Consider the following 26,520-nt stretch of genomic DNA (forward strand, 5'->3'; position numbering starts at 1 on the left):
TCTAGTTAGACAATAGAGAGACGGGATAACTACGTCTACGTAGGCTAGGTTAGCATCTAACGTTTGCAAAGTCTCAAATAGGTTTCAGCCGTCGAATAATTAGGATAGAAACTTATCAGGAAACAGAATATTAGAGCACGGGAGATACCTTCTATAACTATATTTGATATTCCCTTTCTCGAATAGTCTACCCGTCAGAAAGCCTTTCGCTGGTCCAACACATTTTCTTCGAGACGGATATCACGTGATTATCGGTCCCCTTTCATGTAGTTCACGAGTTAACTAATAATTGACGACTTCAGAAAAGTGTGGGCCGATCCACTGTCCCGTCGGAATTAACCTCGATTTTTAGCTTATCCGCCATTTACGTATCGAGTTCATAGAATGATAGCCTTCATGATTTCAGGTTCCTTTGTAGTAGTTATATAGAAACCTAGGAAAGACAAATAAACTCTTCCGTCACTCAAGGCTGTATAGGTACTCTAAAAATCATATTTATTTATAACTCTTCCCCGTACTGCCCTTCGCTTCGTTTTCTTATAATATGACTTATTGCAAAAGGACCAATCATAGACATGAGGATGGACGGGTCAAAACCTATGGGCCAGTGGGTGGGTGCGCGCCCACCGCCCATATGGGCGGCCCACTTAGGGGCTTAACCCGCCCTGGGTGGTCCACCTTTAGCTAAATGGGTAAATTGGCCGCCCATGGGTCCCACGCTGATAAAAAAAGCAATATTTTTAATAAAAATGCTAATGATATAGTATTACAAAGTATATTATTAAGAAGTTTAAAGTTTCACTAGCTAGATTAGAAAATGTCGGATATTGCATCACGTGACCTCATACGCCCCACCCGCACATCCACTTATACACGGCTCATGTAGGGTTAGCCCTTTCCCACACACATATATAGAGGCCCAAAATGGCCTGGTAGCCTAGATATCATCATCATTCATCTATTTTACACCCATTTTGCGACCTTTCCTGTAGTGTTCCGGGTTTTACAGCATCACATTGCTGTTCCGCTGTGTTCCGTAGAGACGCCACCCTATTGGTTGATTGGTCGCCTCCGAGAGAAAATGATCTGATTGATTGATGATTGATTGATGATTGATTGATTCATTTACGCCGTCCCAGCCGCTTTGTCAGCAGCTATGCAGCCTGTGTCACTTGCACTAAGATACATGAAGAAAAATTTAATAAACAGTAAACTAAGTGTGCCGTGAACATTGCAAGTGATCTCTAGTTTACGTAGGTTGGTGAATCTTGGAACCAGGGATCTCATTAGTTGAAGCGTATCTTTTGAGATATCCCAGATGCTATTTAAGTTCTTGATCATGGTTGTACTAGGGATTTTTGATCGATTGATTGCTGCGACCGTTGAGGCTGCCGTGAATAGTAACCTGGCAGTGGCGGAAATTTCCAAATATATCTCCTGGTAATTTCCACGGAAACGGCGAAGATAAATGGGTGCTGTTGCACTCAAATAATACGGGGAAATGGCGCCAAAGTGCATCGCAATAGAGGAACTAAGGCTCTTGCATACGTACTTTCCTGAAAGGTGTGGTACCGACCAACCCCAACCTTGCATGGACTTCGATAATTCGGTCAGCATCATATTCTGGCTGTGTTGGGTGCTGGCAACGTGGCCTGTATTGTTTTGATACGCTTCTAATACAATAAGGTAATAACGGTTTGTTTTATGTCCTTACTCTATCGTTCAAGACCGAATTATACTTAACATTTCGATTTACGCCCGGAAGGCCGAATGAGGCTCGATCTGCGGGCCAGATCCGGCCATTCTCGCGCAACGTGGGCGTGCGCGGAAGCTCTGGGACCGTCCACAGTACCGCACACGCACCACCGATCACTCTCACGTGACTGTTGCAGTTGACACTTCGCTCGCGACGTCGAATGTGAATTAGCATGCAACCGCCCATTCTCCGTGCGCTCGATCGCTCAATCACCCTCCATCACCTTGGACTCCATTTCCTGCGCTGGTGCCAAGAATGATGTCGCTCATCGACCCCTGCCACGCTGAGCGCGGACGGCTCCTATATATTCTCCCCAGGAACCCCCCCTCCCAAGGTACCCTCTATGCACTGCTCAAGATACCTCTCCCCCATGCGTCGTTCAACTCCTCATTCCCACTGCCGACTTCTCTCTTCACCCGTGCAGCAAGTCCCACCCCGCCTTAATACCCACCTACATTTGTGATCAGTGTCGCCTTCGGGCCAATGTCCCGGCGCAGGCAGCGTCGCCGTGACTCTAGCGGCGAGGGCAGCAGCGACAGCGACAGCGAAGCAAGCACAGCTTCGTTCTGCCCCTCCAGTGCCCCCGAGTCCGATGTGGGCTCCGACACGGATATGACGTCGCCCTATCTTTCTGGTAGGTCCGACGATGGGGGCGCGTCCCCCAAGAAAACCGGAAAGCCATCAAAAGCGGTTCGGCGGCCTGTCCGCGGCAATAGCGTATCTCGCAGGAGGATCGTAATACCAGCACACACTGTGCGTAGAGAGCGAGCGCCCGGCAACGGGGCGACGTACAAGCAACCGGGAAAGCCGTCAAAATTGTCAAAAGCTGTTCATAGCAAGCCGCTCTCCGAGTCTAGATCCGACACAGAGTCAGAGGACCCGGACGACGACACCGACGACGACCTGTCGTCTAACGACGGTGACGGCTATGCGGACTCCACCCTCGAACAGTTCTTGCAATGATATTAGGCGTAGGTGATAGGCCCCTACGGGCCAATCGAGTAATATGCCCTAGGAGTCCTTCCTCTTGTGAACCTGATAACTTTTGCGATATCGTGACCCGGCCTCTTGATTCGATACAGTTTGGCCAGAATAGCGGCGCGCAAGCGTTTTCCGGTCGACTTTCCACTTTCTTGCAGTTTGTGAGTAATTAGGAGTCTCTTGCGACTTTAAATCTTTAATCGCAGCTGCAATTGCAGCCTCATTGACCATTATATAGCGTTTTGTAGATGGTGGCTGGTGGGTGAAAATATTTACGATTGGGTGGTCATCTTGTGGTGGTGAGCTACGTTACTGTATTTAGCATCCACCGTAGATAGACATTTATCGATCTCTACTTTTGACAGCCATTTAACCACGAATAAAAGAGCCAATTTTTTATTAATGTAGGTTTGTATCATTATTGAGAAGATCCACGTCGCTGCCAAAATAAAGACCCGGCTGACCCTCCGGAGCGACATCGCCACCTGTGCTCTAAGCCACGGGCTTGGGTCGAGGCATAGGCCTCCCGTGGGTTAGACTATGGGTCGGGCCAAATGATGGGTCAGAGGTTGAGCCTGTGGATCGGTTCCGACCCGTCGTGACGGAAGTCTAACTGCTTCTGTTACTTTCCGAATCCGAGATACCTTGACCAGCTCTGTATCCTGCTGAGAGTATACGATGCATTTATTCCTCATTCACAAATGGGCTCCGGTCCCTCTGGCCGCCGGTTTGCTGACCCCCGTGGTCGTCGTTCCAAAGACTCCGCTCCAAAAGATCCTCAAGGTTGCGGAGGTGAACGCCCTGAAATGAACTCCACCCAGACGGCTTTGCTGACTGACCACCCAAAACCGGTCGCGGCCCCGCAGAGAAAGGACGTACCTGTTCCATGCCTACCGTCAGGCGATTAAAGTCGAACGGGTTTTCTACCTTTATGCCTGATCCCGGCACTAGGTCCACTTGTTTACCCTTGGGCATTCTTCCCGGCCACCACCCATGAACCGAAAGCGCCGGACTGAATTCAATCACATACTGGTCACCTTGGACGTCAACAATTCGAGCAGGAAGGTAGAGCTGCGAGTTGTCGGTAACATGATAGTGGAATCGAAAATCCGGGTACATGACGGGTGCCTCGACAGAGTCGCCGATATGGAAGCAGCGGTAAGGCCGAACGTCGTACCTTCTGATGTCTTTCCGCCATGGTCGCCATAGCCGCCGCGTGCCCTTTCCGAGTTGTGTTAACTGCTCTTCCGAAAAAAAAAAGCTACCGCTATCTTCCTCATCCCAGTTACTATCGTCCTGAGCCTCTGTAATGTTGGTTGGGACTTGCTCTGGTAAACTGTCCCAGTCGACATACTCTATCTCATCGCTGTCCACTGCCGTGACTCTCGAATCATACCAAAATCCGTCGTACTCGATCTGGCCAAATCACGGAATGAGAATTGCAACCCGGTAGATGTACCGCACGGTACTCTGGTAGAAATAGTACATACCTGGACCTTTTCGCCAACTTTCGGTGGGTTAATGAATACCTTCGACGGCCCCAGAAGCATACAGTCAAACTCCGGTATGGTAGAAGTTGAGGAGTTGTTGTCGTCGCGTAACATCTTATCGAAGGAAGCCTTGAGAGGCCTCGTGGAAAACACAATAGAAGTTGAACCCACGCCCGCCGTAATAACGTACTGCCCCCCGTAATATGCCTTGAACTCGGTGATGTGAAGATCACAGCTCCAGGCATGATCACCTGATTCCAGCTCATGCCGGATAGACAATGCAGCGCCAATAGAAATGCCCCCGATCGGACGAACTTGCGTTGAGATATTCTTACGCTCGATTTGACCGGTCTGAAGGTAGCGAACGTAAACGTGAACGTCTTGAGTAATATCATTAAAGTAAGCAAAGAGATCGTCGCTGCTTGATTCCATGACCTCCCGCTCGGTAACGATTCCAAGTTCATCGGGTGTTGGAACGGCAACGATTTGAGCGGAGATCCAGCCGACGTGATCGGAAGGGGACTCAATTGCCGCCGGGAAAGCAAGATCCCCGGATGCCCTTTCACATTCAACGAGTGTACCATAGCCTGCGCTTTCGAGGACCAATCTTCTAAGTGTCTCCGATAAGGAGAAGTCGTGAAGAAGATTGAAATAGTCCCGAGGCTTAACGTAACCCTTGTGCAGCGGGTCGAGAGCAAACCGAAGAGCCGGAAGCCAGAGAGGCCGGATGGTGGAAAGACGACGCGTGCCGCTTCGATCGATGCAATAGTGAGATCCTTGCTTGTGAAGGAGGTCGATGTTTCCAGTTCGAAAAATCCCAGTCGGTATCTTTTTGAGAATAAAAGACGTTTCTACCTCATGGACGAAGCGTGCCCAAGAAACGTATAATGTCTGTCAAGAAAGCGATATATTAGCATTATGCGGTGATATTCAGGAATAAAGGGGACGCTTTAAGCGTCCTTACCTCATAGCGAAGAGCCGAGGCGCTGAGTTCATCTTTTTGAAATCTATCCTTCCAAAATGATGCTCCTTCTGGGTTCAGCGTTTGATAATCTTTAATAGCCGACGTGTCGGGAAATAGAGTAGCCTCCTGGAGTCGTTGATGAAGGTGTTTGCATTCCCTCATGAGGTTTCCCACCATCTGGTCGACACTAGCAAAATCCGTGCTGAGGTCAAGGTCGAGTATGTTTTTATATACAAATTGTGTTTTCACGACGGGGGTGGATTCAATAGTTTCCTTTCCACTCGTCGGCTTCCTTTGTTCTCTAATGTCGCTAAGAATTGTAACAGACACTGCGCTGCATACCTTTTCAAGTTGTTCGGTCTTGCGTTTAATTTCAGCAAGAAGGTCAGGCATCCTGCTGAAAGCCCGTATCCGCTGGACAAATTTCTTGCCACGCGCTTCTAGGTTCTTACTCGCAGTTATTGTTCCAGCAAGGTCAATGTCCAGGGCCTTCGCGCATTTTGTGCATGTATATGCAATGCTTTGTAGGATATCCAGGATATTCATAAACTCCGACCCATGGGTCTTTATGATGTCCTCGTTTATGGGATTCTCAAAAACCTTCAACAAAAGTATAAGGCTGGTGGTCAGCAGTTGAAGGTCCTCGGCAGCTTGGTTGAACGAGTCAAGTCGGGTCTTAATTTCTGACCCGAGCTTGATGAGGAGGTTCAGCGTGGAAACAATATCCGAGCCAGACATGGTGATTGTGTGGCGAAGGCGGCTTTTTTTTTGGCAACCTTAACAAACCTCTTAGTTCTGGCTCCGGCGCAGTATATAGGTTCTGCTATAGAGCGGTGGTGAATATGGTTGACTGATTCATGAAGCCTAAGTAACTTACTTTTAGGTGATAGTCGGAGGTTGTGGAACAAAAAGCGTTAGAGTAGCTGTCTAGAAGGTGAAAGAATCGATGTCATGTGATGTCACGTGCCCTACATTGTATTCTTAGAGAACTCTCGCCCCTTACCCCTCTAAGAACAAGCAATATTTAATCTAGCACTTTGTATCTAATACTATACGCGTTTATCCTAGTTCGATAGCATTTCTTATATTCTAAACGTTCTTAGAAAACTAGCTAGAAACCGATACAAAACAAAACTCCAAAAAATTATATCCTTTTTGTAACGGTGGGCATTCAAAAAGATGTTGATGCATTTTGTGTGACGGCTTGCTTGGTGGTTCGGGGTCGCAGGAACGTTGTTCCGACATTTCGATCAGTTCGTTTGTGCACGAGCCGTTCCGACGATGTCTCGGAACGAGCAAGACATTGTAGCGATCAACGTCACGGCCTTCCGAGACAGCACCAACGAGCAGCGGAGGTCAGAAGGCTTCGGGTATGAGCAAGATGAAGAAGCAGAGATTGAGAGACATGTACGAGAAGGACAAAGAAGCTGGCAAATGCCGATACTATGATCGGTCCGACGTGCGCTCCGATAGAGAGTATATATCGAGCCACGAGCAAGGCCTCGCTTGCTTGTTTCCTTCTTCTCTTCTTCACTTTTGTATCTTAGTTCATAGGTGCCAGTATGTTTTCATTAATATATTGAATGACCGTTACAGTAGTAGTAAAAATATTTATGTTAGGTGATCATTAGGTGGTAGAGATCATTGGGTGGTGAGTTATGTTACATCAGAAAGGATTTTGACCCACCTTTTCGCCCCGATTTTGTTATTTAGGCTGCCAGCGGGGTTTGTGCTCTCCTTGGAATGAAAAGTCCACCTCCCACAACGAAAAGCTTAGGCCTGACCTGTTGCTTCTTCGCTCACGCTGTCTCTGATCTAATTCCATGGAAGGCTGGCTGAAACAGTCTGGGGCGGTAGGCTTGGACGCCCTGGAGCTTGCCGATTTCCCGGTCATTGGGCGCGGTGTCAAAACGCTGCGGCATTTCAAGGAAGGAGAAAGGATTCTCACTATTCCATCTGACGTTCTCTGGACAGTCGAACACGCATATGCTGATTCTCTTCTTGGGCCAGCCCTTCGCTCTGCGCGGCCGCCCTTGTCTGTTGACGACACCTTGGCTATTTATATTCTCTTTGTCCGATCGCGCGAGTCAGGATACGATGGCCTACGAAGCCATTTGGCGGCGCTACCTAAGAGCTACTCTTCAAGTATCTTTTTTACGGAGGATGAGTTGGAAGTTTGCGCTGGAACTTCATTGTACGCCATCACGAAGCAGCTGGGGCGATGCATCCAGGACGATTACAAGGCATTAGTCGTGCGACTGCTTATCCGGCATCGAGATCTTTTTCCACTCAGCAAATTCACCATCGAAGATGTAGGTATTATACGCGTGTGACGGATATTGTAAATCGACAACTAACGCTTCTTTCCGCTCTTTTAGTACAAGTGGGCACTTTGCACCGTGTGGAGTCGCGCGATGGATTTTGTACTGCCTGATGGAAAATCGATTCGACTTTTGGCACCCTTCGCGGATATGTTAAACCACTCATCCGACGTTAGGCAGTGTCACGCCTACGATCCCTTGTCTGGAAACCTCTCTATCCTTGCGGGGAAAGACTACGAAGCCGGAGATCAGGTATGTTCGTCTTGCTTCCTGATGTTACCAATTTGTGCGCTTACCTGGGGAGTATTCTTTCAGGTGTTTATCTATTACGGGTCTATTCCAAATAATCGCCTTTTGCGTCTCTATGGCTTCGTCATACCCAGTAATCCTAACGACAACTATGAACTCGTTCTTGAAACGCACCCAATGGCGCCATTTTTTGAGCAAAAGCGTAAGCTCTGGGAATCAGCCGGACTCGATTTGACCTCTACCATCTCCCTCACTCTCACTGATCCGCTCCCGAAAAATGTCCTTCAATACCTCCGTATTCAGCGATCAGACGAATCGGATCTCAACACCATAGCGCTTCAGCAAATTGATCCTAAATACGAGAAAATCAGCGACTCGAACGAAGTGAAAGTTCTGCAGTCTCTGATAGAATCGTTCTGCGGTCTTCTAGATAGTTTCGGAACTCAGCTAGAAGAGTTAGGAGAACGACTTGCGGAGGGCGTCTATCCTTCGGGAGGGAATGCATGGGCGGTGGCGCACGTTAGCTTGGGCGAACAGCGGGTGTTGAGATTGGCGAGAAAGAGAGCGGAGGATATGTTAGCGGCGGTGGAGAGCGGAAGTGGAAATGAGAAGGGTTCGTTATCGGCGCTGGCGCGATGCGCGAACTGCGGAAAGGACTCTGTGCGGTTGATGACGTGTGGGAGGTGCAAAGCAGTCATGTATTGCGGACGGACGTGTCAGGTCGCTCATTACAAAGAGCACAAGGCGAAATGTCCACATACAGCTTCTAAAGATGGTTTTCAGACGAATTAAAAAAAATAAGGGCGTTTGCAACCTTGTTAGTCAATTTACCCAAAATTGCATATTCTTGCGCCGTAGCTCTAGCCGAAGCTAGTGCTCAGCAGAGAGGTCATGGAGCCCTCAACTGCTCTGCTCCGCCCTTGGTTGTCATCTTCAAGAAGATTAGACCTCGCCATCGCTTGGTGGTCTTTCGTTGGAATATTCGTCGATGAGGGATGTTTGCAGGTCAGCGCTGATATCTGTGTTAAGGCGTCAGGGCAAGAAAGAGACAGTGGTGGGAGGGTAAAGCTAATATACCATCCAGGTAGATGTCGACGGTCCACCACTGGTCGCTGGGTGACAGCAGTTCCTCGCCAGCTTTCAAACGATGTTGGCCGTGGAGACAGCGTACCTCTCCTGCGGAGAATTGAACTACTAAATTACGAAGTGCGGAAACTCAATACTGTAAGTAAGATATAAAGAGCAAGGCACGCCCAGAATCGCGGGAAAAGTGAGCAAAGAAGCTTATGGAATCTTATCGAAGGGTAGGCCCAGAAACATCACAGAAGAATCCTTCGTCCCTTTTCGAGCCCTTCTATTTCCTTCCTCAGGCTACCACGCTTTCTTACCATGCTCGGGTCTTCACCTGCAATATTTTCAAGCTGATCTTCAGAAAGATTGAGGATGTAGGACGGTGAGAGCAACCGCAAAGGCGTATCTGGGCCAGTCACGAGCAGGTGATGTGCGGTCTGTAGCAACACATTATCAACAAACCGCCTGCGGGCAACTTCATAATACGAACAGAGGATGTCCTTTAACTCGCGAATGACACGGTCTGTGTTGTTTGTTCGATCTGTCTGTATAAGATCACGTACTCGAACCGCTTGCTCATTCTCTCCAAAACTTGCTGACGGAACTGAAATTGCCCTTTGCGCTATCGCGCTCTTGAAGCGTTCCTGGCGTCTTGGGGATGTTAGCTCGTGTCAGTGTTGGTAGAAAACAGCACCACATACCGCTTATGCAAATTGTCGCTGAAGTAGTCATTTAATGTGGCTGGAGGGCTTGATCTCTCGATGTTGAGCAGAAATACTACCTGGTCCCTCGCCTTGCGATACCTATCAAGTAGACCGTCCATAAGGACAGACACCAAGCCCGACTTAATTCGTTCATCAACACAGATCGCTTCAAGGAGGCAGAGAACGTATGAATGCGTCATGACCATAATATCGCTGATGTAGCCTAATGCTACTAAGTCCCACTTCTTGGACTGTTCTTTCATAATTGCTGGCAGAAGAGTTGACGCAAATGTTCCTAGTTCAAATCCACGGGAATCTTGATATAAGGTCTTCAACCAGTACGTGATACCTGAAGAAGGTGAGAGCAAGTATTCCTGGGGTTGTATAATATCCTCTAAGTCGTCTTTGTCGGTGGTTGTCCGAATGTTGACTTTCTTCTTGCGTTTGTCATCAAATATCTCGTCGTCCGAATCAGCATCTCGTTCATGGCCCCAGAACTCCATATTGCTGGAGAAGACATCGTTTCTTTGGGCGACTATAGTTGCTATTCTCAGTTCTTTATGCTTGTCGAAGAGATCATCTGCCCCATAATTAGCAGACATTGCGTGGGAAGTCATTCTTTCGTACTGCGTCGCCAAACCAACTAGGAATGCCCTCTGCTTCTCGGGAGTATCGCGTTCAGTGCCAAGCGCTTGAAGCATTCGGCGACTGACTTGCAAACGCTTGCTAATTTCAGCTTTAACCTAAGATAGTCAGAAACGCTTAGATGTAACAATGCATAGTTTCTCATCTATGTACCTTTGGAAACTCATGGCGAATCCGAGTGGTGATAACTTCCTGTAAGCGTGTACGTAAGGCACTGATGCCAACGCGTTCTTTTTCCAAAGTATTCCATGGCGACACATCACGGAAGAAACGCGTTTCCGATTGCCGGTCTGTATTTTGATCAAGCAAATCCTGCTGCCCCGGATTACGCACAACGCTCCATTGCACTCGGTTTCCTGGCTCTTTCCCGCTGATCAGGTCAACGACGGCGCTCTCCGCTCCCCTGTCCACGAGATCGGGCTTAGTAATCACGCCAAGAGTTCTCTCGCCGTCTTGATCTAGCTCCCTGGCCATCTCAACAATTTCCTGGGTGGCGATATCAACATTCGCTGGCACGACCGTGAGCATAATAGACCTAGGGTTTCGCATGTAGCTATACACCATGTCACGGACCGTTTCGATATCATTTTTGGTCGTAACGCCCTCAGTCGTATTCTTGAATATCCCAGGGACGTCGATGACACTCAAGTGATCCTCATCTGGTCCAGATATTTCCAGCTGAAGAACATCGTTTGAGAAACTCTTCCCGTCCGATTTCCCCCCAGGGCCTGACAACTCCATCACTTCATAGACCTACACAGCGTCAGTGCGGTACTTAGTTCTGTGGGAATTAGACTGACCTCCTTCATTATTTGACCGAACGAATACGCCGTCAAATCTTCCCACTCAGTCTTCCAAGCTTGACTTTTACGGCATGTTCCTTGTCTGAATTCACGTGAGGTCTGATAGAAATTAAGATGCGCTTTGTTTTTGCACGACGGAACGTGATCAGGGTTGCAAATCTGGTGCATAGACCGCTATCACGCGGAAATGGTAATTTCGTCAGTCCCTCTAGGACTGAGCTCTTGCCGCTTGACTGGTCGCTAACGACAACAATCTGCGGCAGGTCAACATATTCTCCAACTCCGCAGGCAAAAAGACTATCAATTTTGCCGAGCAAGGCTGGATCACCTAGCTTTTTGTAGTCGGTATTTTCGACCGTCATGATTGGCTCTTTGGTGTGGGTGGTACTTTGAATGTCAATTGAACTTTGCAATCAAAGCGAGAAACTGGTGTTATCGCGGTGGCTCTAACCGCATATAAAACGTTCCTAGATGCAGTTTCGCTACCCAAGAAATCATAAGGCTCCCGATCTATTCATCGTTAGGTATCTTTGCATCAAGGCTATGCACCTGCTGGGGTTATCTGCGCTTCATGCAAGATCAGCTAGATGTGCAATTCCCGAATCCGGACACTCGTTAGCCATGAAAGGTCGCCCGCAGATATACTGGCGTCTATGTGGGTACATTTCCAATTGGTGGGAACCACGGCAAGTATTGACAAGCTCATGGGCCAACACATTTGTTGAGTGGCTATCCGGATAACCCTTGCCCACATAATTTAGGATTTCTTGGTAAAATATATATCAAGGCTAGCAGCAGTTTGTGGATTTAAGATGAATCTCTGGGCGTTTCCTTTCTTACAAGATCTTTCTACCGTTCATCCCATACTAACGAAATACAGATAAATTCTTTTCCCGCAATCGTCAATTGAAATTTGAGTTCTTTTGAGGCATGCGAAGTACAATCCAGTTTGATTTCGGCAGCTGTGGGAATGTCCTCGATACTAACGATTTGATACCTACACATGGGAGCTTTTACCAGCACGATTAGTACTTGGCAGGGAGATGATTGACCAAAATCAAATTGGAGAGTCAAATTATCCAGCCTCAGATGTAGTGGAGGCGTTGCAGCCGTGATGTATTCACTATAGGGTAACTCCTCATGCCCAATGACTACTCTGCCAGCTGGACTCGGCTTGCGATCCATGATATTGCATGAACTTATCTCCCCATGAGAACTATCAGGCTTCACCGATGGGGTCTTCGGCGGTGTCGAGGGCGTCTTACTCTGCGAGGGCATTGATGGATTCATTTCTTGTAAGTGAGCTGGCTGGGGCCGAACTGTCGACCGTGAAGCAACAGAAAGATCCCCCGAGGCGACTGATGATGGCCAGTGTGCAAGCGGGAGCAATACACTCTCATTTGGGTGGCAACAACCCTTTTTTGATTTTGGAGCTGCCCTAATCTTGGTTTCTAGGATTGTCCTCAAGCTGGTTGTGATGGTGGCCAACTCTTTATGGCGTTCTGCCGGGATATCCAGCCAGTCCGGCAGTATCCACTTTTCATATATTCTGCCATGGCTTCTAGGAATATAGAACTTGCCATGGAGAGTGAAGAAAAGATTACACAAATAGCAAGCACTCTTACTAGAACAGATAACCCTTGGGCGCGAGTAGCCTGGATATAACTCGTAAAAAAAGAGGAGTTGTACCTCGGCATGAATCCTCCCGATCTCGGGGATAGAGCCGGGCTTATTGACTTCGAATGGCTCCACCCGGATGTCGTGGAATACCGGGCACTGCTTGTTCCTTGCAGCACAGACAAGCTCGGAAGCAGCAGAGTAATACCGGCCAAGCTTGCCGATTGCTACTGGTAGGTGCATCAGCAGGCTTGGGTCGAGTTTTGAGCCCTGAAAGACGTTGCTGAGGTCAGTGACCAATGTAAGATCATAAGCCTTCCTCACAATCCTACCCAGCAACTCGTGTGCTTGAGCTCTCATGGAGTTCAAACTTGGCAGACGCTCTAATTTGAAGAATAAGTCCCGCAAAGATTCTACTTCAGCCTTAAGGCTGGGGCTTATTCCACCCCCAATGGATCTATCCTTGATCACCTCCTGGAGCTGAAGGATTATAGCGGGCTTTTTAAAAGACCTCTTGCTTTCTGCATGTCGCGACCGTAGCCGGGAGAGAATTCGAAATATATCGAGGGCAATAACTTCCCCGAAAAGAGCCCCTATATCCTCAGTTCTGGGTCGCTCTAATGGACTCATCAGCTAGATTCCTATGTTATATTGAACAGCTACTGACCTCGCCGTGCAGCTTGCATTAGGATTTTTCCAAGCTTTTTAAAACCCGCAGTGACTTCTGAAAGATCTCCAGTGTTTGATGCTATCCGGATTGTGATACCCTCGCCGTTACTATATTCCTCAATACAGACAGCCATCACCCTGAGGTTATCGTCAGACACGGCTGAGAGGAATGCGAGGTTGCTAACAATCTCCTTCTCTCGAGAGAAGCTCAAGCGATGCTTTACGTCTGTTGTTGAGGTGACGAAGTTCTCTCTGGGTGTTTCAGGGACCTCATTTACATGCCATAGGGAGCTGATGGTTTGCCGCAATCGGGAGCGGGTAGTCGTACCTCCCCACATTGTGCCTATCGCTCTATTGAACAATGTTATCCCTAGAGAACTAAAGCGCCTCTCTTTTATGGTGAAGATTAAGCTTATCTCGTGGCCAAGTGGATAGGAAGAGCGGAGAATATCAGCCCCTCATCGAGCTTTCCTTACAGCTAGCAACGCAAGTGAATTCCAATGCAAGCTCCGTAACTAGTTGCTTGTGTAGCACACTGGGTTATCCAGGCAGTTTTAAAATACCAGATTTGCTACCAGTTTAGCCTATTAAGTCCCTTTAGGCCAAAAGTAGAAACTCAAGGGTGAATAGACGTTAGCCTCATTGGCGTCAAATAGTTAGCTTTACTGGGACGGCTGGAAGATCGCCCTAAGGTTCAACTACAGCCCTATGATACGTTTAACTCAAAATATAAGGTTTATAACCCACCCTCTTGTTCAAGAAGGCTATTGGCCAGCGGGGAGAGAGGTAACACGCGAGTGTACAACATACTCTTTATCCAGCCGGATTCCCCGGAAAAATCAAGGCTGACAAAGCATTGGTAACGATGGACGCTGGCTGTATTCGGGACAGGGAAGGTGCCCTAACTGCGGCAGGTCTAGGGAAACTGCGGGCAGGACCAACGACTCAACAACTCAGATATGGCAGTGGTGGAGATTGAAGTCTCTAAATATATCGTTATGGCTGGTCCATTCGTTTCTCCATTAAGCCGAGAAGGTATACCAGCAGCAGACGAGGAAATTTATTAAGTCACGGCACGCATGGACTGCCAGGAATCTTTATTCAAGAAGCCTTTGCTTGGGGAGCTCTTCGTTGGGCACTGACTTGTGGAACGGCTCGATTGACGGTAATGAGTCATAATTCGGAGGAGTGAGGGGTGGACTAAACTACAAATGGTTGAATAGGAGGAAGCTTGCCGCTGGGATCTGGATGACTCAGCTCACACCCTCGCAGGCTCGCTTCCATTGCTGATTGGGATGGAAATAATAACGGCCTTCAACGCATTACAGTTGCAAGTGGGGCTGATCAAAATCACAACGCCTCAAAAGGAAAGAGTTTAGGCCATCCTTCCTCAATTCCTCCCTATATACCAGAAGTCGAAGGCATAGAAGGTATTACAGACTCATTATACGAACTTGATAATTGTGGAGACATAACGCTCACCTTGGATGAGCAAGATGTCGGATATGAGGACGATGAAGATTACTAATGTTCGGGCAGCGCGGTCAAGGCCAAGCTTTGTCATACAAATAAGGTTTGCTTAGTTAACGCCTAGTTAGAAAATGGCGAAATGATCTACGCAGAGTTAAATTATAAACGGATGATATCCTGAAGATTAAAGTTCAGGGGAGCGTCAATCTTGGTAAGACCCTCATGCTGATAGGAGGCCAGAAAGCCAGGAAGCCAGGAAGCCAGCGAGAAAGCCCCCTTCAGTGAAATGGCGACTTGGCTCCACCATATTTACCCCTGTCCATCCTAAGCGCCCCAACAGTGTTATTTTTAGACAACGACAGAAATACCGTCCGACAGAAAGGCATTAATGTGCATGGAGACAAATGGAGGCCACGCTCTTTAAGAGGCCACGCTTCTGTTCAGCAAGAATAGCTATAAAGCGGACAGTCCCCGGTGGCTAGATATGGCCTTCTAACTCCCACGCCTCAATCATGTCGGATACGCAAAAACCCAACTCAGGGCGTGTCACCAAGCCTTGGACTAAGCATAAGAGCCTTGTACAAAAGATATATCGCCGGAAGGAGACGATAATCGCCGAACTCAAGGACTACCACCATGATTGTCAAGCAGATATCCATGCAATAATTAAAGATTTGGATGGCAAGACTTATGTCGTGCAATTTACACACGGAGAGGTTATCAAGAGCCTACTCGCTGAGGATGAAATAGTGAGTTCAAAAGGAAAACTTATTCATGTATTTCACTAATAGAAAGCAGAAGAAGATCTATCCGCCTCCTGTCCAAATAACATCTAGGAACTACAAACCGCGACGGAAAAAACTTAAACAGAAGAAGCATTCGGGAAACAAAAATGGAAACTAGGAAGCAATTATATAGATAGAAAACTATAAAAATTCATATCACGAGGTTTCATAAATATAGATGTTTAAATATTATAGAACTTCAAAGCCACGGGGGACCAAGTGGCTCTGGAGGCCACAAGGGCAAAGCGGCCGCAGGGCTGAACTAACAGGTGGCCGAGGAGACCATGGGGCAAAGCAGCCACAGGGTCGAACGAACAGGTGGCCCAGGAGGCCATCGGGAAAAACAGCCACGGGATCCAACAACCACATGTCAATTGAGGCATGAGTTGGGGAGCTAGGAGAAGTATACAAACATACTAATACCCTTCTTTCGATTCAAAACAAAGGGCTTAAGGGGCGGTCCTAAAGAGAGAATCTTTAATGGGCGGATCAGAATGGGCAGGCAATATGTTATTGGTGCAGTCTGTTGAGTTACGCTGGGGGCGTCGGACCCGACAGTCTGGTCGGTTGCCCCTTGGACTTGGCACCCTTGAGGGTCGTGCCACTAAGGGGCGCAAGTCATAGTCGTGGTAGCCTGCATATCCCGGTGAGGGAGAGGTCAGGGTAAATGAATAAACCAACCAACCATCAAGGGGCGCATCGGTGGATGATTAAGGAAGTGCTTATTCCAGCAAGCATTCTGTGAGCTCAGGTACACCACTTTGCCCACTTCTTCTTAAGACGAAGAGCAGCTGCCGAGACATGGGCCGGAAGGGAAGGTCCTGAAAGGGCTGATCAGGATGGGCAGGCAATAAGTTATTATGAGAGTGCCGCCAGGTGCCACAGTGGGTCTCCTTGGAAATCTCCCATAGTACCCATCTTGCAACGCGAGGTGGTTGGCTGGCGAAAACGGAAACGGGCGCAGGTTATTCGTACAAACATCACGAGGCGACATCACCCACAAAAAGGACTTTTGGAAGACTGACTACTTGCCGTTTTAGGTTGATACGGGTTCTGCTTGGCGGCGGGAAGGCCACCTTTATATGCGTGGCCAAGCTAGCATTACGACATTCGAAGCGATCAAATTACTGTACTAGTAGGGTTCTTGTCATGTGGAAATTTCGAACGAGGGCATTCTCTGAACCAAGTATAATCATAGCATGTTTTCGACCTGAAGGAGCTAGCCATGGGACCAGGTCAACCGAGTAAAACGTGGCCGTATTTTATAATGCCAAATGTAGAGGTACCGAGGAATCTCCTATGGCTGAATATTGTTGGATGACCAGGTGAACGATTGGCAGAACATGAGTATACGAACGTAGGGGTGTAAAATGTTTATATTGATGAGCCATACGTACCTACATACGGGCGCAGCCTCTATTTGCACATCTACGGAGTAGGAAATTGTGTCCTGAGCACTCAAGCTGGCTTCCGTTTTCGGGCTGTTGCATTTCACCAGTGCTGTTTTCGCCAATCCTCGCCATATTCACTTTTCCAGATCTCTGCAATATCCTCCGCAACTTCATCGCTGATATCTTTCCATGGGCCACCAATATCTAGATGGGTGGAGGGGACAATATCTAGAGCATGCCTAGCCCACATCCCCTGATGGATTCCCTCTCCAGCCATCGACGTGAAATCGTCCGTGGACCAACAGATCCTCGACAGAATGACTTCGCCATAGCCTAGTTTGTCAATAAATGGGCCGTGGATGTGGCTCTTGTGTAGGGCAATAGCCGTAGGACGAACAAATTCTTGGGTGGTCAAATTTCTGAGAACCCATTCCTGATTGGTGGGGTAGAAATAAGAGGGCTCTGGATTTGCTAATTGAAGTATATCTGCTGGACGAGGATATTTGTGCGTAAAATCGAGAGCGACGCCTAGCAAGTCCTGGGGAAAGTATACACCGTGATCCTTGATGACGTCGTATCGAGCATCGGCTATGTCGTACAGGTTGACAGGCCTCCCTGCGTATTCGTCTGGCAGACAATCCTCTAATTCGTCAAGGTCCAACCCTTCTTGGAGCTCATCAACATCCTCCGGGAGCAGTAATCCTTGTGGATAAGTGACATTTCTACCACGGCAAGTTCCAGTACCAACACAAACGATAGGTGTCCCGGCCCAAGCGCCCAAGTACGCGGCAAAATGCCGCTCAATTACCGATTTCGCTATTACCCAGAGTCGCTGGCAGGTAACGCCCAAGAGAAAGACGCTTGTAATATCCAAAGAGTCGAAGATAATACGGCTGATCTCAACTGGCATCTCAGGGAGCCGGGGCCGAGCAACTTTGTCCCGTGTGGGTTCGTGGGAATGGGATGATTCGCAGGAATCCTCTGTCTGCCATCGCCTTTTTCGTGGAACGACCGTTTTCCGAACGGCGACAGGTGGGGTTTCGGGTTCATTAACCGCGGATTTTAAGGGTATAACGGGTCTAGCAAAGAGAGAAACGAGCGTCGACGCGGATCCATCAAAGAGGATTTCACCAAGCTTGCCACACCAGCAAAGTCGCTCGCGACGGTGAGGTGCTATAAGGCGAAAGCTTTGGCCCATTGTGGGATAATAGCTTCGCCTGCCGGTGCAATTTCCAAGAAGGTGTGAGCAGTAAACTCCTAGAGGTTTTATTCCTCGCTGAAATTTTCCCAGTTCGATGATAATATGATATCTGGGGTGGAACTATATTATTCCACTCAAGAATGTCGCCACCATTGTTATCTGTAAGGTTCCCATGGCAACACGAGCTTCTGGGAGCGAGTATTCTGGAGGAAATACCTGAGGTGAGAGGAACACTATTTCTCTGCCCGTTGAGACCCCCTCTGTTCGATTGTGAACCTAAAGGAAAATATTCCATGTGAAGGCTCATTACTTTATTGGATAACAATACATATATAAACGCACGTTTGTAAACAAAGTGAATTAAGTACATGCATATAACAAGAACTTAATTTAACCCAATAACATTAGGGTCCTCCTGGGCGTTTCGAAGAATTTCTCTCATGGCAGAATACAAACTTGTATCAGGTGTTTTCCACCTTCTGCCGTTGGGAAATACGACTCGCCGTAGCCTATTGACCCAAGGTACGAGTGGCTGATAGTATTCCGTAAAGTGTTCCGCCGTGGACTTGAGAAAATCTCCCTCATCATCAATAGCTCCTTTCTTTACGCCAGCAAGTTTTTCAGTGCTCATATAGTTCCAGTCTTCAAATCCCTCAACAACCTTTCCTTTATCGGGGCCCTCATAATGAATACATATCCAGAACAAGACCCAAAAGAATGATTCGAGATCGTGCATAAAGGAATGCTGTTCGTTCAGAAGAACTCCGATCGCCATAAACGCCCGCGTGCCGGTCTTGCCCCGCGCCCCCGAAGCACCTTCCCGGTCTTCTTTGATGGCAAGGTCCAGATCGATGATGAACGCCTTCCAGGACGCACTCTCCTTGTCCTCGTTGATCATGAGGTTGTTGGGGGAAATGTCTCTCTGGAGCATGCCAGCCTTCTGATGAAGGGACTCGTATCCTTCGATGCACTCTTCCAGCGCCGCCAGTAAGGCAACCCTCGAGCTCGCCGTGTAGATCGGCTGTCCGTAATCTTCGACTCCGACAAGACGGTAGACACGGTTGGGGTGCGACGGATGTTGGGACTGCGAACGTTTGCCGGGAGGCAGCGACGGCTCGACGCAGGTGGACGATCGTTTGCGGCTGGCTGTCCGGCTGCTCTTCCCCTTATGGGATGCGCTCCTGCTCAGCGGAGGCCTGGAGCCGGCCGGTTTGTAGTTGCTTGCCGTCGTGATGTCCCACCTCCTCCTCACCACGTCATGGATATCGCAGTCTCGACCCTCCACCTGGACCGTCGCATGATAGAAATATCTCGCGACGTTGACCACCCCCTTCTCCGTGGCCTCACGCAGCAGCTCCCCTTCCTCGTCGCGCTCAGGGTACTGCCATGAGCCCTTGATCACCAGGGGCGTTCGGGATTCGTCTCCGTCGCGATGTACCTTCCAGCACGTCGTGGCTCGCCCGGCCACGCAGTGTGCGCGGTTTATCACCCCATCGATAATAAGACGCTCTTCCTTACCGTTCCGTTCGATTTTAAAGTACCTCGAGCCATCGGCGTTGGTGATAATCGTCGGATCGAATCCGAGCCGCCCCTCAGTCATCAGCATATACCCGAGCATGACCGAGACGAATCGAAGGCCCTCCTCGTGGATGTCGAACTGCTCTGACGCGATTCCTCCCAGACGGTCGAAGTGCCATAGCCTCATGAGCGACCCGCAAAGCGTGAAGCCTGGCACGAAGAGGCGGGAGTCCTGCGCAGCCAGCACCTCCCTCGCGTATCTCCCCGTGTCGAGCCTGGACTGGGTTTCGTAGCCTGGCTTGTTTTTCAGCTCTCCGGGAACGAGTATCTGCGACCAGGCGTACTTTCCGTCCTCGAGGGGATCTGTCCCGTCCATAAAGCCGATATCTAGCGTCCGCTTAGCCGTAGAACCCTTTAGCGGCTTATGAGGCTGCGCCAGGGGCCTTCTTCGAACCGTCTCGTCAGGCGCGTGTTCCTCAAAGAATTGTCTGATCTTGTCGATAGTTTCCGACAGCCAGGCCAGCACAGGCGCCTCCTTTACACCCTCGGGCCATCCGCTCTAGCCAGTTCCCTGTCGGAACAGCGGTTCCTCTCCCTCCTTGCACCTCTCAAAGACCGCCTGTGCGTTCGTCTGCAGCCTTGGGATATCTTCAAAGGAGGTCTCGTGGAAATTCGGTATGTCAATGTATAGGGGGCCCAGCTCCTCCCTTAGCACGGGGTCCATGTCGGTTCGGAGCTCGCTCGAGTTGACGGAGCTACCTGTATTTCGGGTCAAGGGCGTCTGGAAAGAGTGCAACGGACGGGGGGGAGGAGTTGATTCAGTGACGGCCTCGTAGACCTTATCCCATATGATTTCATCGGGTTCTTTGTTGCGGAATTATGGGAAAGGAATATGCATTATACGGAAGATAGAAACATGAGACTGGAACATTTTATAGTGATTTAAGCAACCCGAGACCGAAAAACATTCCAATCAAGCCGAATCAGGTATACATGCTATGGGCCTTAACTCGGTCGAATTCGCGGGAGAAATCCTGGTTGGATGTGGACGCTCGCTCGATATACGTACGATCAACGCGAGCGCCGTCAACGGTAGCAAGGGCGTGTGCCACGGACATCAAGTTTTTGATCTAATTACCATGTTAGCACTGTTAATCAGAAAGAACTCCGAGGTACACACATCTCGACCATTAATATCTGCGGCTGCTAGCTGATTCAGGCAATGATCATCTATTTTTGCGGAGCCTTGAAGCGTACAAGCTTGAGATATAAAATGTTTCTATATATTCTCTCGTTGCCGTTGGCTCAGGCCTGGATATTTGATTTTTATGTGAATCCTGCTCAGGATCGCCTCGTCGAATTCCGTCTCTCGATTGGTTGTGAGGAAAAACATGCCTTGAAAATACTCCATGATGCGAAGGAAAATGGTGACAACGCCGTCCTTGGATGAGTTGAATGATGATCGTCGCTCGAGAAACACATCAGCTTCATCCAGGAGGAGAAGAGCGTCGAAATGCTCTGCGATCTTGAACGTATGTTTGAGGTTGTCCTCCAGAAAATCAGGCCGGGTGACCAGTTGCGCGGCAGGAATCTAAAACGTTAACACAGGCTACTAGCTGTATTTGAGGCTGCACACTTACGGGGTATAAAGGCCGCTCAAGATGCTCAGCCGTGGCCTCCGCTGTCAGGGTTTTACCTACACCCGGTGGGCCACTGTGCCTGTTAGCAGCGAAAAAGAACCTGAGCGCCGCGGATACATACTATAGAAGCACACTCAGGCCACGGCCCTTTCCCGCTACAAAGTCATCGAAAGGGATGGCGGGGACCACACCCATACGGGTCCTCGCGAGGGCCATGAGGACGGCTCTTTGCTCGTCTGGGATCGTCAAGCTCTTGAAGAGAGAGCGCGACCATTTGATATCGCAGATGTCTTCAACAGCAAACTCGTCTGTCACCATGTTAGCGCCTTGACGAAATATTTATAGAAATACCAACATAACACATAGGAGGGGGGAGCCTCACAGAAAGCATTGTCCTTGAAGCTAAAACCAGGAATCGTGGGGCAGCAGGTTAGATAGTCATCATCATTCATATCAAACGCAGCTGCGCCATCGCTCTTCACCCGCTCTCTTTCTATCTGTGCCTGCTGGTCAAGAAGTGCGTCTAAGTCGACATAACAAATTCCGTCTGCGTCCAGTCCCATCGAGTTATACTTCTCAACCCGCGGGCGGAGGTAGTTCGGGTTCATTTCGCGAAAGAATGTGGCGTCGATCCCGACACGGCCGTCAACTTTCACCCGAACGGGTACTCCCCTCTCCATAAAGAAGGCGGTTCCACGGCAGTGGCGGATGTGCGTTCCAACTAACCCACAGAATTTCCGGCCACACTCGGTGAGATTCCGTCTGACCGCTTCTTCTTCTGGGTGGTACTGGAGCGGAAATGCCGGAAGCAGGTCGATGCGTCGCGGCCCTCGAAACCTGTCGATCTCGAGGAGTATGCCAGCTTTTCCTAGCACATCTCTGTCACAGTCAACATAGCTGCAGTCGAGGTTATAATAGTCCACGCCACCCGGCTTCCTCTTCTGTTCGATGGCATTCAGAACAACGCATCTCTGCTTCTCAGTCCCAAAACACTTTGTGTAGATGATCGATCCTGGCTTGAAGATAGTCCAGAGGATATCCCACGTGACCTTGCCGCATTCGAGCTGTGTTGCAAGCCGTTCGGTGATGGGCTGGTATGTTGTCGAAATGAACTCAACGAGCAACGACAGATATCGCAGCTCGTCTTGTCGCTCGGGTGCACCAGCTAACTTTGACTCATGCGCTTTAAGTTCCGGGAGGAAGTGGTAGAGGAGGTCCAGTTCGACCTACTCGCAGGTCAATTACCGACTGGATTTGAAATGGGACATGACGTACGCTTGGCTTTTTCTCCTGCAAGCTGACGGTCTTGACATTTTTCATAGTATCCTGCAAGACGCTGCGGAGGTGTTTGGATTTGATGTCAACATATACCAACCTCCTAATGGAATTTCCACCTGTTATAGCTGTGAGAACATGTGGAGACGAATGAATGTTGTGGGGTATCTCCACTTACCGCCTCGGGATCGAACAACGAAGGCATATTGGTCAAGCTCATCGAGCTCCTCCTTCACCGTTGCCTTGTCAACATACGTCCGCGTTGCCTTATCCCACCTGCAAACCAGTTAGCTGAGAAGAAAAGTGCCCATAAGGGGCCATACACTTGTTCAATCCTCTTGAACTCGAGCTTGGAGCCAAGTGGCGCGACTGTAGGCTTCCTTTCCGGTTTAGGAGTTGTTGCCTCAGATTGAACCGCGGCGGGGCCAGCCTTGAGCTCCTGAACGACTTCCATTAGGAGATCTTTCAATCCCGCCAGGGTAACAGGTTGCTGGGGGCCCTCGCCCAACATCTGACCTTTCTGGGGAAATTCACCGATGGGTGTGGATAGCGGCGTTGGGGGTGCCGAGCCATTGGAGAGAGCCATGCCATCGGAGTTTGGCGCATCGTCTAGCGTTGCAGAGGAAGGAAACATGTTCATAACCATTGGGTCACCCTCCGGGGCAGATTTGCATTCGTGGCCTGGGCTGTCGGGCGGAGTGTGGACAAAAGGTGACGGCGGGGCATCAGCGGTTTGGCCGGTGGGCTTCTTTGGTTGGGTCATAGTGACAAGAGAGAGTTCAAGGGGTGGACTGGAATATGGCAATGATTGTATCTTGGTATTTCGGATCGGTCTTGTTGATTAGTGTCTCTGCCTTAGGAATTAAGTGGCATCCTGCTCCCTTTTATATTGCAGACAGGAATTCTCATTTCATACATCATGCAGGGCGATTGTCTTGAGCTGCATGTAAACCCTGAGTTTTCACATCTAGATGCAAATGGCAACGGGATATTCTAGCATACCTAGTAGCACGGTAGGCGGACATTTCCCCAGGCCAGGTACCTTTGACGGGTAAGTAGGCAAGGAATGGGTATAGGTTGGCTTGCCTATCTAGTTCGAAACTTGTATGCCGCATATAGAACCGCTAATTGTGCAACATGTACACGACTTTGATTGGCTCCACAGGCGTTGCCCTTCCAGCGCTTTGAGCATTACGGTAAACCAGGGATAATTGGGAAGATTGAGAAAATTGGGCTAAAAATCGGTCTAGAACCAGATTCTCATTTGCCCTATATTTTCCACCTCTGGGCACGTGCGTGCAGGCAACGTGACGTGTCTCTGATCGTGGTTATAAATACGAACATCTTTCTCACATAGACCATTTTTCTCAAATTTATTAAACTTCCCAAATCGCTCAAAGCCCCAAAATAGTCAAATTATCGCATGTCGAGTTATGACGTCAGTGCTAGAAGACAGTCTTATCAAGCCACTTGAGGAAGAAAGAGTGAAGTTCTATAGCCCCACTCACCAACCCACCACGCGTCAATGCAGACGATTGTCTTCCTTTGCAAAGCTCTGTAGGGAAGATCTGTCAGCTTCAGAGCTGCCAATCTCCACGCGGGGAAGAAAGGTGGTTGCGCAAGACACCCTCCGAAGAATAGCAAGATTGGGTTCTTCTGTTCTGGTTTTATATTGCTTTTGCAACACAGTCACGGAGTTAGCCAAGAAGAGTTACCTTGAGCTCACCCCGAAACTTCGAGCTTGGTGGTCTAGTGTCGATCACCCAAAAAGATTGGCAGTATATGCGGAGGCAATCTGTAAGGACGAAGGAATTGGATATACAGAGCCTCTCAATAACCAAGGCCCATGGAACAACCCACTTGCCATTCAAGATGCTCATACAGGACCAGTATCCCCTCCAACGGCGAATACTTCACAAAACCCTGATGAACCCCATCACGCATCGGGGACCGCCGATTCCACAAGTGATATTTCTCGCAACAACCCACAATTTGAGCTGGCATCTGAAGCCTCATTGAACGATCTGAACTTCCCCCCAGCACCGGAACAGCGAGTATTCGAAAATGCTTCGTTGCAAGGGGTTGCGGAAGTTTTTAATCAAGATATGAGCTCTGCAATCAGAAGACTCACAGTCCAAGATGAATCGAAAGCTGCCGTGACAACGGTGTTCCCTATCTGGGCAGGAACAATTGATTGTCTTATGAGCCTGGAAGTCAACGAATGGAGTGTGGAATGGCTGGTGATGGCTCTCTTTAATGCAAAATTGAAATGGGTGAATCAAGCTCGGCACGTTGTCTTTAACGAAGGCGTCACTCTCATCATCCCTAATTCCGAAGCTACTCTGAAGGGCGTCCTCAATGAAGCCATCCTTAACGTATTTGGCCCTGAGATACATGAAGCGGTCACCGAAAGCCCGATGCGCAGGAAGGAACTAGCGGAGGGGATGCGTGTAACAGAGTGCGTGTCAATGATACTCACAAGGGACGGGGCTATTATCAACTTAGCTCTTGGCTTAGACGGAGGCGTTAAAATACAAAACAAGTTATATACCTAGCATATAACCTTTGTATGCCTTTCTATCCTTCCTTCACTTTTCCGTCTGTGATGTACAACTTAATACCGGATTCAACCCGGCCCTGCCCGTTAGGCATGTCAACTAACTTCCTAAACCTCTCCGTCCCTTCGCTGTCCTTCTCAAGGACGGTCACATTGCACCCTTTCCAGTATACCATCTGCCCTCTGCCTGGGATCATTTTAACGCGGTTCTCCTCGACATTATCGAAGTTTATGTTCGAATCGAGGACTTTCTCTTCGAAAGCCTAATGGGATATTAGATAGGAATATTCACGGCTAAAGGGACTTACCATCAAAGGCTCCCCTTCGCTGCACCACTGTAGTTTGTAGGGATAGATACTGTCTAAACGTTTGATCGACTGCTATGCTCAGGCGCAATATCCGGATATCGAGTAAGGCGGTGAAGAACAAGAAAGATGGCGGCTGAAGATGTTCAATGCTATCTCTTTTGTGGCCCGAATCCCGTACTTTATCTTTCAGCGAGGTCAAGAAAGCCGCGGACCCGATCAGGCTAGATAGAGTCCAGGAATGAACAGTTGTTTGAATAGTTTAATGTAGAATAGGGCATTTGTTGTAAAAATTTCTAACATCGATCAAACAACAAAAGACTTTAGAGCAAGCAATAGAAAGTAATTGAGGAGCGTTATTATGCACTTATATATCAGTCCGAGTATCAACTTTTATCGGAAGATAAGGTGGGGTGACGCCACATATGGTCACATTAGCATGGTTTCTTCCCAACTCGGTTAAAAGATAGTCCGATCAAACATTAGGCGCCAATGCGCTGGGCAGAATCAACTACTTAGAGAGAGGCCCGAAGAAAAGTGAAGGCAATCGCAGTGCTATGGACGCAGATACCGCCGTCTAAGAGTGGTTTTAATGGGATATGTGGGATAGATAAGAAGATTGAAATATTTTTGGACGCTTCCTAAAGCCAGATAGCTTCGTTAACTAACTGCACCTGTTTGATTAACCGTTCAAGGCTGCGAGGCTTGGTCTTTTTCCACAAAAAGATGAGCAAAGTATGAAAACCACTTCAGAAAATCACGTGTAAACTAGGCAACCACTCCTCCCTTGATGATGCATCTCCCATAAATTCCTACTCGTAATCTCATCTTTACCCGATGGTGAACCTTCTTCTCCTCCAAAAACCCCTGCGAGCTACTTCTCTTGTTGTGGGGCGACAGACTCATATCCAACAGGAGCACGGGCCAAAGGGTGACATGAAACAGACACTGGTATATGAATTGCCGTTCTCACTTCATATTTGGAACCAAAACACCTACAGTCTCTGTGCCATATGCCTTACCCAGACGCCTCGAGATCATCTCGCAAACGACAAGAGCCTGGGGAATATCTTGACGGACATCCATCGAAAAGGCTGAAGCTAGGCCA

General features: G+C 48.7%; 8 protein-coding genes across 8 annotated transcripts; 3 read left to right on the forward strand and 5 right to left on the reverse strand.

The window, feature by feature from the left end:
* Positions 1 to 2,239: 2,239 nt before the first annotated feature.
* GIQ15_04294 (uncharacterized protein) lies at positions 2,240 to 3,350 on the forward strand (the record flags this gene model as incomplete). Its single annotated transcript, XM_033551711.1, has 2 exons — positions 2,240 to 2,675; positions 3,304 to 3,350. 2 exons carry the CDS (start codon positions 2,240 to 2,242, stop codon positions 3,348 to 3,350), a joined length of 483 nt encoding a protein of 160 aa, XP_033405441.1.
* Positions 3,351 to 3,421: 71 nt separating this feature from the next.
* GIQ15_04295 (uncharacterized protein) lies at positions 3,422 to 5,929 on the reverse strand (the record flags this gene model as incomplete). Its single annotated transcript, XM_033551712.1, has 3 exons — positions 3,422 to 4,153; positions 4,228 to 5,118; positions 5,192 to 5,929. The coding sequence occupies 3 exons, from the start codon at positions 5,927 to 5,929 to the stop codon at positions 3,422 to 3,424; spliced, it is 2,361 nt and encodes a 786-aa protein (XP_033405442.1).
* Positions 5,930 to 6,472: 543 nt separating this feature from the next.
* GIQ15_04296 (uncharacterized protein) lies at positions 6,473 to 8,553 on the forward strand (the record flags this gene model as incomplete). The annotated part of the gene is made up of 4 exons (XM_033551713.1): positions 6,473 to 6,598; positions 7,036 to 7,503; positions 7,570 to 7,764; positions 7,828 to 8,553. 4 exons carry the CDS (start codon positions 6,473 to 6,475, stop codon positions 8,551 to 8,553), a joined length of 1,515 nt encoding a protein of 504 aa, XP_033405443.1.
* A 150-nt stretch (positions 8,554 to 8,703) lies between these two features.
* On the reverse strand, positions 8,704 to 10,990 carry GIQ15_04297 (dynamin family protein; the record flags this gene model as incomplete). Its single annotated transcript, XM_033551714.1, has 7 exons — positions 8,704 to 8,780; positions 8,839 to 8,873; positions 8,933 to 8,952; positions 9,150 to 9,483; positions 9,534 to 10,279; positions 10,335 to 10,934; positions 10,982 to 10,990. The coding sequence occupies 7 exons, from the start codon at positions 10,988 to 10,990 to the stop codon at positions 8,704 to 8,706; spliced, it is 1,821 nt and encodes a 606-aa protein (XP_033405444.1).
* Positions 10,991 to 12,608: 1,618 nt separating this feature from the next.
* Positions 12,609 to 13,608, reverse strand: GIQ15_04298 (uncharacterized protein; the record flags this gene model as incomplete). Its single annotated transcript, XM_033551715.1, has 3 exons — positions 12,609 to 12,623; positions 12,674 to 13,218; positions 13,269 to 13,608. 3 exons carry the CDS (start codon positions 13,606 to 13,608, stop codon positions 12,609 to 12,611), a joined length of 900 nt encoding a protein of 299 aa, XP_033405445.1.
* Positions 13,609 to 17,016: 3,408 nt separating this feature from the next.
* On the reverse strand, positions 17,017 to 18,114 carry GIQ15_04299 (uncharacterized protein; the record flags this gene model as incomplete). The annotated part of the gene is made up of 1 exon (XM_033551716.1): positions 17,017 to 18,114. One exon carries the CDS (start codon positions 18,112 to 18,114, stop codon positions 17,017 to 17,019), a length of 1,098 nt encoding a protein of 365 aa, XP_033405446.1.
* A 388-nt stretch (positions 18,115 to 18,502) lies between these two features.
* GIQ15_04300 (uncharacterized protein) lies at positions 18,503 to 23,313 on the reverse strand (the record flags this gene model as incomplete). Its single annotated transcript, XM_033551717.1, has 10 exons — positions 18,503 to 20,194; positions 20,252 to 20,499; positions 20,705 to 20,765; positions 21,068 to 21,226; positions 21,276 to 21,348; positions 21,397 to 21,583; positions 21,658 to 22,501; positions 22,551 to 22,678; positions 22,729 to 22,826; positions 22,874 to 23,313. The coding sequence occupies 10 exons, from the start codon at positions 23,311 to 23,313 to the stop codon at positions 18,503 to 18,505; spliced, it is 3,930 nt and encodes a 1,309-aa protein (XP_033405447.1).
* A 214-nt stretch (positions 23,314 to 23,527) lies between these two features.
* GIQ15_04301 (uncharacterized protein) lies at positions 23,528 to 25,105 on the forward strand (the record flags this gene model as incomplete). Its single annotated transcript, XM_033551718.1, has 3 exons — positions 23,528 to 23,563; positions 23,716 to 23,842; positions 24,240 to 25,105. 3 exons carry the CDS (start codon positions 23,528 to 23,530, stop codon positions 25,103 to 25,105), a joined length of 1,029 nt encoding a protein of 342 aa, XP_033405448.1.
* Between the last annotated feature and the right edge of the window lie 1,415 nt (positions 25,106 to 26,520).

The sequence above is a fragment of the Arthroderma uncinatum genome (genome assembly GCF_011692745.1).
Source record: "Arthroderma uncinatum strain CBS 119779 chromosome Unknown scaffold3, whole genome shotgun sequence".
NCBI classification, from domain to species: domain Eukaryota; kingdom Fungi; phylum Ascomycota; class Eurotiomycetes; order Onygenales; family Arthrodermataceae; genus Arthroderma; species Arthroderma uncinatum.